The sequence below is a fragment of the Saccopteryx bilineata genome, chromosome 3 (assembly GCF_036850765.1).
Source record: "Saccopteryx bilineata isolate mSacBil1 chromosome 3, mSacBil1_pri_phased_curated, whole genome shotgun sequence".
Taxonomy (NCBI): Eukaryota; Metazoa; Chordata; class Mammalia; order Chiroptera; family Emballonuridae; genus Saccopteryx; species Saccopteryx bilineata.
This window is the reverse complement of record NC_089492.1, coordinates 127,890,687-127,903,117: the sequence shown is the minus strand read 5'-3', so window position 1 is coordinate 127,903,117 and position 12,431 is coordinate 127,890,687. Positions and strand designations below refer to the sequence as shown.

General features: G+C 54.8%; 1 protein-coding gene across 16 annotated transcripts in view; it reads right to left on the bottom strand.

Annotated features, from left to right (window-relative positions):
* The window catches only part of DYSF (dysferlin), a 224,706-nt gene that overhangs the window by 69,149 nt on the left and 143,126 nt on the right, over window positions 1-12,431 (bottom strand). For all 16 annotated transcript variants that reach the window (XM_066267354.1, XM_066267358.1, XM_066267356.1 and 13 more), the window contains 4 exons: window positions 11,159-11,340; window positions 7,704-7,844; window positions 6,865-6,894; window positions 5,386-5,415 (listed from right to left, as the gene is read on the bottom strand). In XM_066267354.1, coding sequence (XP_066123451.1) covers window positions 5,386-5,415; window positions 6,865-6,894; window positions 7,704-7,844; window positions 11,159-11,340 — 383 coding nt within the window. The remainder of the gene's footprint in view (window positions 1-5,385; window positions 5,416-6,864; window positions 6,895-7,703; window positions 7,845-11,158; window positions 11,341-12,431) is intronic.

Below are 12,431 nucleotides of genomic sequence, written 5' to 3'. Positions count from 1 at the left end.
CCAGATAACTTTCCCTTCTAAGACCCCAGTTAGTGAGGAGCCATCCCAACAGCTCTGCTCAATGCCTGCCCTGGAGGCTGCCGGAGATGCCATGCTGTCTTTACCTGTGAGGCTTGAAGCTTGTGGGCCTTTCAGTCTGAATGCTCTCTTCCCACTTCATCTAGCTACCTCCTACTCAGCTTCAAGTCTCTATTTAAATCTTCCCCAGGGCCCTGAGCTTAAGTTAAGCACCCCCACGGCTCCCATAGCAACTTGACCCTCTCCAGTTGAAAGACACATCACACTGGGCCATCTCTATGAGCTCGTCTGTCTATGTCCCCAGTTAAACCAACAATTCTGCACACAGGGACCACAGTTGAATCCCTTGTCCAATAAATAAAGGATTATGAATTGATAGTTGAAGGAAGGGAAGGAGGGAGGGGAGGCCAAGGGATAAATAGGTGAGTGAATGTGTGAATAAAGAATTGGCTCCTCGCCCTAGCTGCTTGGCTCAGTGGTAGAGCTTCGGCCCGGCGTGTGGAAGTCCTGGATTTGATTCCCGGCAAGGGCACACAGCAGAAGCGGCTATCTGCTTCTCCACCCGTCCCCCTCTTCTATCTTTCTATCTCTCTCTTCCCTTCCTGCAATCAAGGCTCCATTGGAGCAAAGTTGGCCTGGGCACTGAGGATGGCTCCGTGGCCTCTGCCTCAGGCGCTAGAATGGCTCTGGTTGTGGTTGCAACAGAGCAACGCCCCACAGTTCACTGAGGATGGCTCCGTGGCCTCTGCCTCAGGTGCTAGAATGGCTCTGGTTGTGGTTGCAACAGAGCAACTGAGCAGTAAGATGGGTAGAGCATTGCCCTCAGTGGGCCTGCTGGCTTGCCTAGTGGGCACATGTGGGAGTCTGTCTCTCTGTTTCCCTGTTTCTCATTTCGGGGGGGGGGGGGGATAATTAATAAATAAATAAATAAATAAGAACTGGCTCCAAGCCCTGGCAGGTAACTCAACTGGTTAGAACATCGTCTCCATACACCAGGGTTGTGGGTTCAATCCCTGGTCAGGGCACAAACAAGAAGTAACCAATGGGGGAAGAAAAAAAAAGATGATGCAACCAATGAATGCATAATAAGTGGGACAATAAATCAAAGTTCCTCTCTCTCTCTCTCCTTTCTTCTCTCTCTCTCTCTCAAATCAGTAAATAAAATTTTTTTAAGAAGAACCACTCCAGTACACTCTCTGCTCCTTCCCAACACTCTCATCTGTTCCAGCCTGCTCCTTGGGTCCTCACAAGCTCCCCTCCCCTGGGCCTGCTCATGGCTCCACTGTTTGAATGGGCTCCCCTTGCCCTCTTCCTGAATCAGCATATCTTTCAGGGCCTGGTTCAAGCTCTCATCCTCCAGGAAGTCTCCCCAGCCATACTAGAAAACTCTTATAAGCCTACTCTCTGACTTGTTTGAATTCTCAGTGACCCCGTGCTTGGTTTTCCAAGGTCCTAGCAGGTCCCTGACATCTCACATGTAGAAGTCCTGTGGCCCCAGCCAGGTGGCCAGCTCCATGCCTGAGTTTCTCAGGTTTTTCTAGTCCAGCCAACCTGAGGTCCAACACCTCCGCCAGGGCCATGATTCTGAGGAGGGGTGGGCTGCAGTGGCCCTTAACAGATCTGGGGAAGCGTATCAGCACTGCCAGGCAGGAGTAGATGTAGACTGAACGTGCACCCAGGACATCCTGGTTCACTGTCCTGTGTGTGACAGGGGGCTGTAAGGAACACAGACCTCAAAGGCACCCTAAGAATATAAGCCTATTAAATAAAGCAACATCTGACCAACCCCTCCTTGATCACCCTCCCCACCCAACTCTGAATGCAGGGCAGACCTGGGGCTGCTCCACTAGCAGAGTTCTACAGGGTGCAAGCCATTCAGACCAAGAAGATGAGGACCCAAGGACAAACGAGGCTCTCTCCCACCTCGGAGCAGAACCCACCTTAATGCCCCCTTAGTTTGTCCACCCTGCTGGTCAGTTCAGTACAAGGAGCCATGGCCCTGAACCATGAGGGGGATTTCCTCCCCCAATTCCAGGAGCCACCACACTAGATAGACATTCATTCCCAGGGCAGGGGGACATGATGGCAAGTCCCACCCAACCACCTAGGTCCGTCCTGCACCAGCAGCCCATAGGCCCCCACCCCACCCAGGAGGGAACAGTCAGGGGACCCTCTGGACATTCAGATCTTGGGTCCTCAGAGAGCTCCAGGCAGGGGCAGCCAGACGGGCTGGGAGGGCTCCATTGTCTGCCTGCCCCACCCAGCTCGTTAGGAACAACATGTTGCTCTAATTACACTCCGGAGGAAAAACAGTGTTTTAAATTAAGGCCTTGGGGGAGGGATGGGGGATGGGGGACCACTGGGTTTATTTTCCTGATTGCAAAACACCAAATTTTTCCTTCTAGTGGACTTGGGGGTGCAGGAGAGTTCCTCGTGTACATCTCAGACTGAAAGCCATACCCTGTTGCCTGGACTTGGAAGAGAAGAGGGAGGAATATCTGGTTGGCCTGCTGAGCCCCCAGTGAAAACAGCCACAGAGCACCAAAGTCCCTTCTACCAGGGCATCCCCTCCGCAGGGCAGGGCAGGGCAGGGCAGACGAGCAGAACCAAGGGCACCACTGCAGCCACACCTCCATCAGTAGTCAGGACCACAGCCCACTCCTGCCTGAGCCCCAGGTGGGGCTCCCTCTGCACGCGCCACAGCCACAGGGCGCTGGGCATTAAGGAATCAGCCATCCCCTCTTCTGCCGCGTGTGCGTGCACGTGTGCGTGTTCTTGCGAGTGTACATACTCGCACACCCGCAAACGTACATGTGCACACTCTCCAGTTCTCAGGAAATCTAAAATTGCAGTTTCTTTGAACTCATTCCCCTTGGCAGCACGGATTGCCTTTGTTCTCCAGACAAAAAGGAAAAGAAACGAGACAGAGGGCTCAGAAGAGGCGGGAGAAGGAGGGAGAGAGGGAGCCAGGGCCAAGGAGCAAACAGAGGCAGAAGGAAACTCGAAGGGAGAGCGGGAAGAGGGGAAGACATGCACGGCTCAGGGAGAGGGGAACTCAGGCAACACGGAAAGACAAGCTGCGGAGCCAGAAGGAAAGCCTCCTCCGCCCATGCTCCCTGCAGCGACCCGGGTCTCCTGGAGGTCACCAGTCTCAATGATAGGACGAGACAGTTCACCTTCCCTGCCAAGAGCCCCGGAAAGGGACCCTCCAGGTGGCCATAAAGCCTGAGGGAGAGAAAAATCTCACCCAGCACACTGACCCCAAGTGATGACATGCCCCCAGCCCAAGGTACTGACACCTGGACTCCCACCCTCACCCCTCTGCCAACCCCTGCTTCAGATGTCACCTCTTCCAGGAAGCCATTCCCACTGTCCTCCATCTGCTCTGGGAGCCCTTGGCATAAACAGATGGCATTTCATCTCCTTCACAGACACTTTGTGTCCCACACAACCTTGGGCTGCACTGGCCCAAAGGCACTCCCCACTGAGACGCCATCCTTAAACCATTCTTCAGTGTCACCTCAGCTTCCTAGCTTGTTTCTCCTCCTGCCCTGTGCTTCCCAGCCCACACTCCCTACAGCCAGACAACTTCCTAACCACCCATCTGCACTCTCTGGTCCAAGAATCTAAACTGGCATGGCTTATCATGGCCCTCCAGGATGGCTGGAGCGATTCCCACAGCGACCAGGCTGGGAGCCTGGACGGGGCTGAGTGAGGGATATAGGCAAGAGCTTAGCAAACGCAAAGACAGAAAAACCCTGCGCAGACGTCCAGCTTCCTACAGGGCCCGCAGCAGTGGCAGAACCACCTGCCCCACCCAGTACCAAAGGTTCTCAAAACCAAACAGGACCCAGGAGTTTGGCCTGAGGCTTAGCCTTCAAGAGTAGGGGAATGGATGAGTTACGAGCCCAGGATGAGGTGGGGGCCCCAGGGGATGAGGGGGTCACAAGGTCATCTTCTAGGGTGGTTCCCTGGACGAGGTGTTACTCCCTCTATCCTCGGGAGCGGGAGCCGGTACCTTAGTCTGGCCCTGGGCCCCACACTCCCAGGACTTGCTCTCGCCTGGCCCTGGTGACCCACACCTACCCTTAGCCTGTGGCCGGCCCTGCAGCAGGACACTTGGCCCTCTTTTGGGCTCTGGCCCAAAAGCTGCAAATTTGGATTTGCTTCCTGACAAGGAGACCATAGCCAGATCCTTGCTCTCAGAATATGAGCCTTCACTGTTATAAATTACAAATCCAGTTATTAAGGATTTTAACTTTTTTATAATAACTCATCCCTGGGCTGGGTCTTCTTCGGAGCAGGCTGTGGGTTTTGGCCACAGATTACTCTCAATCAAGAGAGGGCTCCGTGCTGCTTCCCTGGACAGGACTCTGCTCCCCTTTCCAAATCGGCAGTCTTTCCAACTGCAGCCAAAAGCAGGAGGCTGCCTGTCAGGCACAATTATGGCCAGCTCATTTGGCAGACCCCACCTCGGTCTGGGAGCAAAAGGAAGTGAGGTAAGGGGTGCGGGGCCTGCAGATCCCACATCCTGACCCTGCACTTCAAGTCCAAATTGCACTGAAAATGTCAAATGGTGTTCGCTCCCCGCCTGGGGATTCCCTGACGGCAGGAAGTAGCTGCCCTCTGCCCAGCCCCCCATCTGACTAGGGCTCTCATTCCTGTCTCTCCGCCCAGGCCTCTGCCCTGGTCTTTCATGAGGACCCTCTCACAGATGTACGGAAGCCATAGGGAATGTGCTCCTCAGCACCACCACCCCCCACGCCGTGACAAAGGATGAAACCTTGCTTCATCTGAATGCAAATCCCATACTCCTTCTAGAACCTAGGAATCCCCAACCCAGCCCAGCCCCTAAACCATTCAGGCCCTAAACTGGTGCTGGGTCCGTTGGACCAAAGGCAGGTTTCCCACCTTCTTCCTGCAACTATGTCTGGCTAATGCCACCTCCACCAGGAAGGCTTCCTTGGCTACTCTGGCCTCTTATGAACATTTTCTTTTTGAAAACATGCCACCTGGTCCTCAGCCAGATGAAAAAATGTACACTGCTCACAAAAATTAGGGGATATTCCAAAATGAATATGAAGCGATAAAATATCCCCTGATTTTTGTGAGCAGCATATTTCTGTCCATAAGGTCTAGTTGAATCTGGCCTCCAACAGGCCCTGAGGCCAGAATCATTCCAGGACACAGCCCAGGCAGCCCTGGATCCACATAGTGTGGACAATGAAATCCAGATAGGTCTCCATGTGACAGATGCCCACTGGGGAACAGGCTCCAGAGCCTGTGCCCAGGGGATGGCTATTCCCTTTCCCTTGTCTCTGCCCACCCACCCCCAGCCACGGCCACAGCCATTAGGGCCCACCTCACCTCTTCCAGGATCCGGGATGTATCCTGCACCTGGACCACATCATGGGACATTCCACACCCAGGAGATGGTACAAAGAGGGGAGGAGGGATAAAAGTTCACCATTAGAGACAAGGAGCATTGGACTGGGGCAGAAATCAGCACTCCAGACACCACCTAGAAGGGGCCAACAGAAAACACCTCCCATCCAGGGCAAGGTCCTTGTGCTTCTAGCCACACCCTGCATGTGGTCCCTGAGAGAGAAGGTGTGACGGACGTTGATGCGGAGGGACTGTTAGGAGAGGAGGCCAAAACAAGCCTAGGGGCCAGGCGTCTCTGAAAGTGACAGGAGACGTGGAAAGCTGGCAAACAGGTGGTGGGAAGGTCCAGACCTGCGCAGCAGCCCCAGGAAGCAGAGGCCTCAGGTCCTGGGCTGCTCTTCCTATCAGAGCAGGTGAACTTGGGGTGCCAAGAAGAAACAACCAGATCCCCGGGGTCTGGCAGACTGAGATCGGGGGCTTGGACTTGGCAAGAGAGGGATGGGGAAAGACACAGGGCAGGTGGGGGGAGAGACGAAGGGTGGAGTGGGGGCAGGGATGAAGGAGGACCTGCACGGGAAGAGCTGTCTGCAAATCCTGTGGGCTGCCTCATAAGGGGAGGAGGCACCCAAACAGAGTCTGGATGACCACGTCTCAGAGCTGCAGTGGAGCCTAGCCAAGAACAGGATTTCCTGAACCAAATGAGCCTGAGCACCACAGTGAAAGGTCTGCATTTCCTACCGTGATGCCCAGGAGAAAGGAGAAGGGCAGACACAGGGGAACCAGATCCTATCCTAGCAGAGGAAAGAACCTGGTCACGCTAGGAACAGTGAGTTGGGAACTGTAGCCTAAATCAGGGCTTCTGAAACCCGAGTACGTGTCAAAACCCTCTGAGGGCTTGTAAACACACAAGCTGCTGCCCCTCGGAGTTTGCGTCAGTAGTGGGACCCAAGAAGTATTTCCAACAACATCCCAGGTGACGCGGCAGGGAGAACAGCTGGGCCAAGTCGGCGGCTCTCAGCCCCGGCTGCATGTTAAGATCCCCTGGGTAGCTTTGGAAACTACCGATGCCTGATGGGTTGCACTTTGTTTGGTCTGGGCTAGGGCTGATGGGTTGCACTTCGTTTGGTCTGGGGTAGGGCCTGAGCACCAAGGATTTTTAAAACTTCCCCGGGATTCTAACATGCAACCTGGCGAGGAGACACTGGGCTGAGTAGAGAATGAGGTCCCTTCAATCTGAGAGTGTGATCTTCTCAGGGACAAAGGGCAGAAATGACCTGAGGTGGGCCAGGACCCCAGACCCTGTCCGTCCCACGCCTGTGGCCTCACTGGGCCTTCCTCTGCCTGAGGGCAGGACAGTGGTGGTGGGCAGACACCTGCTTCCCCTTCTAGCAAGGAACAGAGCTGCAAACACAAGAAGGCCAGCAGGGAGTTCGAAGAAGAAAAGTTGAAAGCAAGGCTTACCTCAAAACCAGGAATATGGTGGATGGCCGGCTAGGGGGAAGGAAAAGAGTTTTGCTCAGGTGCTTGGTAGTCAGGGCCCCTCCACCCTCCTTTCCACCCTGACCAGGGAAAGACATCTCCAACCACAAAGTGACACTCATGGAATGTGTCAGTGACCGGACAGTCTAGGGTCCGCAGACTCTATTCCTCGGAGGCCTAGGGTCCCCTCAGAGCTTCCTGGGAGTGGGTGGGGGTGTGCAAGGGGAAGCTAGGGTGGCAGTATGCCGTGTCCCCCTCCAGCACTTCACCTGGAGCAGCCCCACTTCTGTCTGGTTTACACACTGGGGCTCACATCACACGAAGAGTAAGTTTAAAGATATTGTTCTAACCCCCAACCCCCTACGTACAGCAGGGGAGGCTGGGCCAGGATCACACAGCCAAGCCGTGGCACAGCCAGCACTGGGGCGGACGTCCTGCCTTCACCTGTCCTTAGAGGTCTTCCCCTCATCACCACCACCGCCACGACCATCCTCTGCACCCAAACCAGACCCTCCTGCCAGAAACAACCTCAGGATATGGCCCCGGGAAAAATACATCCAATGGCCAGAGGACTCAGACATTCTAGTCAGTCCAGACTCCAGCATTTGCCCCCAGAGTTAGATCCTGCCCTGATTTGGGGTACAGAAAAGGTGGCTGAAACCAATCTCAGCAAGAGGCCTGACTTCTGTGCAGTGCTCCCCACTGAGTGCAGGCCCCTGGTGGAGGGGGAGGGTGTACAGGCAGCCCCTGCCCTCCATCGGGCCATCCCTGCCTGTGCCCCCCGCTCCCCCCTCCTGGATCTGGATGGGGCCTGGCCTCACCTTCTCTCTCTGGATGAGCTCAAAAGAGGCCAGCAGCTCACCCGCCGGCTGGCTTCCCCTAGTCAGGGGGAACCAGGCCAGCCGGGGCATCCGGTCCAGACTCGGCTGACAGATGCAGCGTCCCATAAACTCGTCTGCACCCTGGACAGAGGTGGAGAAAAAAGAGTCAGCATCCCGGAGCCCAGGGCTCTGGTGGCCTCAGAAGGATCACCAGACCTACATCGGGCCTTCTGAACTTTAAAGGGAAGTCTCTGATGCTGACTGGTGAGCTCTGCCCCTTAAAAGTATTCGAGAAAACATGCAGTGGCCCTAGTCACTGCTGCTAGATTTGAATTCCCATCATAGGGAAGACCCTCTGCATGTCCAACCAGCACTGGCAGTGTTTTAATTTAATCAAGACCACAGTGACAGGATCCCAGCTTGTCTCTAATGCCCTCACAGAATAGGTATTTGACATTTCCAATTACTTTTATTCATTTTGTCTTTAAATCCTACCACCTTCCAAATAGGGAAACTGATCACACTCATCAAATATATGAGTCTTACTAAAATGCTGCTTCATCTTGTTATTCCTTTGCTCAGGCACCTTCCATGGTTCCCCACTACCGAGGGGATAGAGTCTGAATTCTCTCCTGGGATGGAAGGCCCCTCACTGGGGCCTGCTCACCTCTCCTGCCCTCCTCCTTCCTTCCCCATGCAGCCTCTGCTCCAGCCTGCTCGTCTTTGTTGGCCTCCCACCCATGGCCTTTGCATGGGCCATCTCCAGCCATTCTGCCCTCTGCCCTTGTTGGTCATAACTCACAGTCCTGCTCAAGTTCAGGCTCTGACATGGCCCCCTGTGACCTTGCTGACCTGTGGATTCTGGTCTGAGGTTAGCTGGTAAGCTTTCCTGAGGGCGGGGCATTGGGGAGAATGTGGGTCTCAGCCAGCTGGTACTGCAGCCTTCACAAGCCCTGGCGACTTGTGAAGAACACAGAACAGGACTGGGGGGGAACCCCACTTGCAGCCACCTCACTGCTAGGGACACCCCAAAGAGCCATTCAGGAGTAGCCACCAACTGCTGCATAAATGCCACATTAGCAAATGATAGTCCAGCACCAAATGCTCAGAGTAGACATCAGGCACAGCACTGGGAGAGCTCCCAAAGCACTCAAGCCACATGTTGTCCTGTTGGTGGGTTATGGAGAGGCTGGGGGAAGGGTTATGGAGAGGCTGGGGGAAGGGTTATGGAGAGGCTGGGAGAAGGGTTATGGAGAGGCTGGGGGAAGGGTTATGGAGAGGCTGGGGGATGGGTTATGGAGAGGCTGGGGGGAAGGGTTATGGAGAGGCTGGGGGATGGGTTATGGAGAGGCTGGGGGATGGGTTATGGAGAGGCTGGGGGAAGGGTTATGGAGAGGCTGGGGGATGGGTTATGGAGAGGCTGCGGGATGGGTTATGGAGAGGCTGGGGGATGGGTTATGGAGAGGCTGGGGGATGGGTTATGGAGAGGCTGGGGGATGGGTTATGGAGAGGCTGGGGGAAGGGTTATGGAGAGGCTGGGAGATGGGTTATAGAGAGGCTGGGGGATGGGTTATGGAGAGGCTGGGGGAAGGGTTATGGAGAAGCTGGGGGATGGGTTATAGAGAGGCTGGGGGATGGGTTATGGAGAGGCTGGGGGAAGGGTTATGGAGAGGCTGGGGGATGGGTTATAGAGAGGCTGGGGGATGGGTTATAGAGAGGCTGGGGGAAGGGTTATGGAGAAGCTGGGGGATGGGTTATGGAGAGGCTGGGGGATGGGTTATGGAGAAGCTGGGGGATGGGTTATGGAGAAGCTGGGGGATGGGTTATGGAGAGGCTGGGGGATGGGTTATGGAGAGGCTGGGGGATGGGTTATGGAGAGGCTGGGGGATGGGTTATGGAGAGGCTGCGGGAAGGGCAGTCCTTGCAGAGCTCAGGCAGCCAGGAGAGCAGGAGCTCAGGGCAATGGGCATTTGCCAACAGTATGGACTTGTTTGACTATATTAACCATGAGCACAGACTCGGCTCTCCCCAGGACCTGGAGCCCATCCACCCCGAAGAGGGTGGCTTGCACCTGCTCCCTTGGCTTAGTCCCTGGGCCCAACAGCCTCCTGGTTTGCCTACCTCCTACCTCCTCCTTCCTCCTGCCATAATGGTGCCAGGCCCTGTGCTCTTCTCCAAACAGTCCCAAATAGACTCCAGTTGCTTTTCCCCACCCCCACCCCCCACAAAAAAAGCCAGCTGTTCCTTCCAAGAAGAGCTTGCTGGTTGGCCTCCCCAGCCCAGACTGCACACTGGCAGCTGGTCCCCACCACCTGGGGAGTACCCTAAACAGCTCCACCATCCCCCACACCATCACCACACCCTCTTATGACACCTGACACCTAGTCATGGAGACTCTTTCTGGAATCATCTTCCAAACCCTGCCTCCTCCCCTTTCATCCCACTGCTGCCCCCAACCCAGGAGGTGACCTCTTTGCCACACGCCCCATCAACTTATACAGCCTTTCTTTTCTCTCCTTTTTTAAAAATGTTATTTTGACCTTGTCACTCCCCAGCTCCCCTGTCTCATTCTCTTTTCTCCTCCTCACCTGCCCTCCTCCCTCCCTGGCTCCTACTGGTCCCCAGGCTCTGCTGGGCTGCTCTTCTGCCTCCTCCCTGCACCCAAGAACACATTGCCTCCAGGGCCTGCACCTTTCCCACAGCCATCCCGCAAATTCCAACCCCCCCCCCCCCCGTGAGCTCCCTCCTGGGAAGCTTCTAGACTGTACTGTCCAATACTAGAGCCACTAGCCTCCTATTTAAATTAAAGCTTAATTAATTACATCTAAATGAAATTCAAAATTCAGTTTCTCAGTTGCATTAGCCACTTTTTAACTGTTGATCAGCCACACGCAACTCGTGGCTCCCAGAGCATTTCCATCAGCAAAGGACGTTCTGTGGGACAGTTCTGTTAAGAGGTCCCTGGCTATGCCTCAGAGCCATGTGACACTCAGGGACCCACTGTCTCCCTGGAGGATTTTCTGTCCATGGGTGAGTCTCAGCTCCCACTTAGACTGGGACCCAAAGTGAGGGGCCACCCAGCCCAGCACACAAGTACTTAATAAATGTGTGCAGAGTGAACACAGCTCTCTGATGAGGAGATGGGACTGGCCTGGGATCGTGTAAGCAAGTTAGAGGCAGAGAAAACACAGGCTCTTGACCACAACCAATGGCCCTTTGCAGCTCTGTCCCCTCTCTCTGTCATGGGCATAGCAGATGTGCTAGCAATCCATTTTTAATTACTCTAAAATAGTTTTAAGCACTCTGTAGTCTGTGGGTTCAGGGGAGAGGCCACCAGTCCCAACCTGCAGGCACACCCATCTGGTTAGGAGTCTGTCCCTTGCAGCAGCATCTCTCTCTGGGCCCCTGGAGGAAGTGGGAAGTGAGGGGATGAGGGAAGGAGGCAACAAACTCACATAGGTGTCATGGTCGTACAGCTCCACCACGATGCTGGGCGGCTGCTCGGCGATGCTGGCCGGCTCGCCGAAGATCTCAATCTCGTAAAAGATGAGGGTCTGGTCCCAGGTGGGGTTCAGGGTGTTCTTCACCACCACCGTCTTCTGGCTCTGGTGCAGGAAGGAGACGATTGCATAGGGATCTGTGTGGACCAGGTGCAAAAAGGGGAGACAGGACACAGCAGACACTGTGAGTATTGCCAGCTCAGGAGTCACTAGGGCCACAAAGCTGGGACAGATCTGTGGCTGCCCCTCTTGTGCAAAAGCGTCAGGCTGGAGTCCATTTCCCTGGGGCTCTCCCTGCCCTCCATGAGCAGACTGGGGGGCCACCACAGGGAAATGAAGCCTGGATCCAGGCAAAAGGCCCCAGAAATCCAGAGAACTTCCCCTTTGGGCTCCTTCAGGGGCTGGCCTCCAGGGGGCAAAGTCCATTTGGAGTAGTGAGCCCCTGGATAGCTCATTCATTTGTTCATTCATTCATCAACAAGCATTTACTGACTTCCCTCTGCATGCCAGGCTAGGTGCTAGGAGCTGAGAATACAATTGGAACAAAACCATAATCCATATGAGCGAATATAAAAGTACCATTTTGGTCAGTGCTTTGAAGAATAGATTTAAGGTCTGATAGAGTGTATGAGGGAGAAATCTGGCTTCTCTGAGGAAGGGAGAGCAGAACAGAGATGCTGGTGCCATCAGAAGGGTGTGCTTAGCGCTGCCGTTCAGCAAGCTCACTCTGGCTGCCACGCGGAGAACAGGCTGGAGGGGGTACAGTGAGTGCAGGGAGACCAGTTATGAGGCTATTGGGAGAGTCTGGGTGAGATGGTGGTTGCTAGATGGGCAGGAAGGCTCTAGAGAAGAGCATGTAGACTCAAGGGCTGTTAGTAGTGAGTGGTGTGAGAAGAACCCTGAGGCCTCTGCAGCTCCCTGCTGTCCCCAAACACATTTTAACATGCCAGCCCCTGCCCCGCTGGCCTGGGACCCACCCACTAGTCATTCTCTCTGCCTAGTCCCAAAGGGAAGGTTGGCGTCACTAGAAAAGATTCTAGGGTAGTGGCTCCAAATGTGAACATGCAGCAGAACCACCTGGAAGACTTATATAGACTGCTGGGTCCCACCCCAGAGCCTCATTCGCCAGGTCTGGGGTGGGGCCTGAGAACTTGCATTTCTAACAAGTTTCCAGGTGATACTGATCTACCTTCTAGGTCCACACTTTGGAAACCAATGCAAGAGAAGG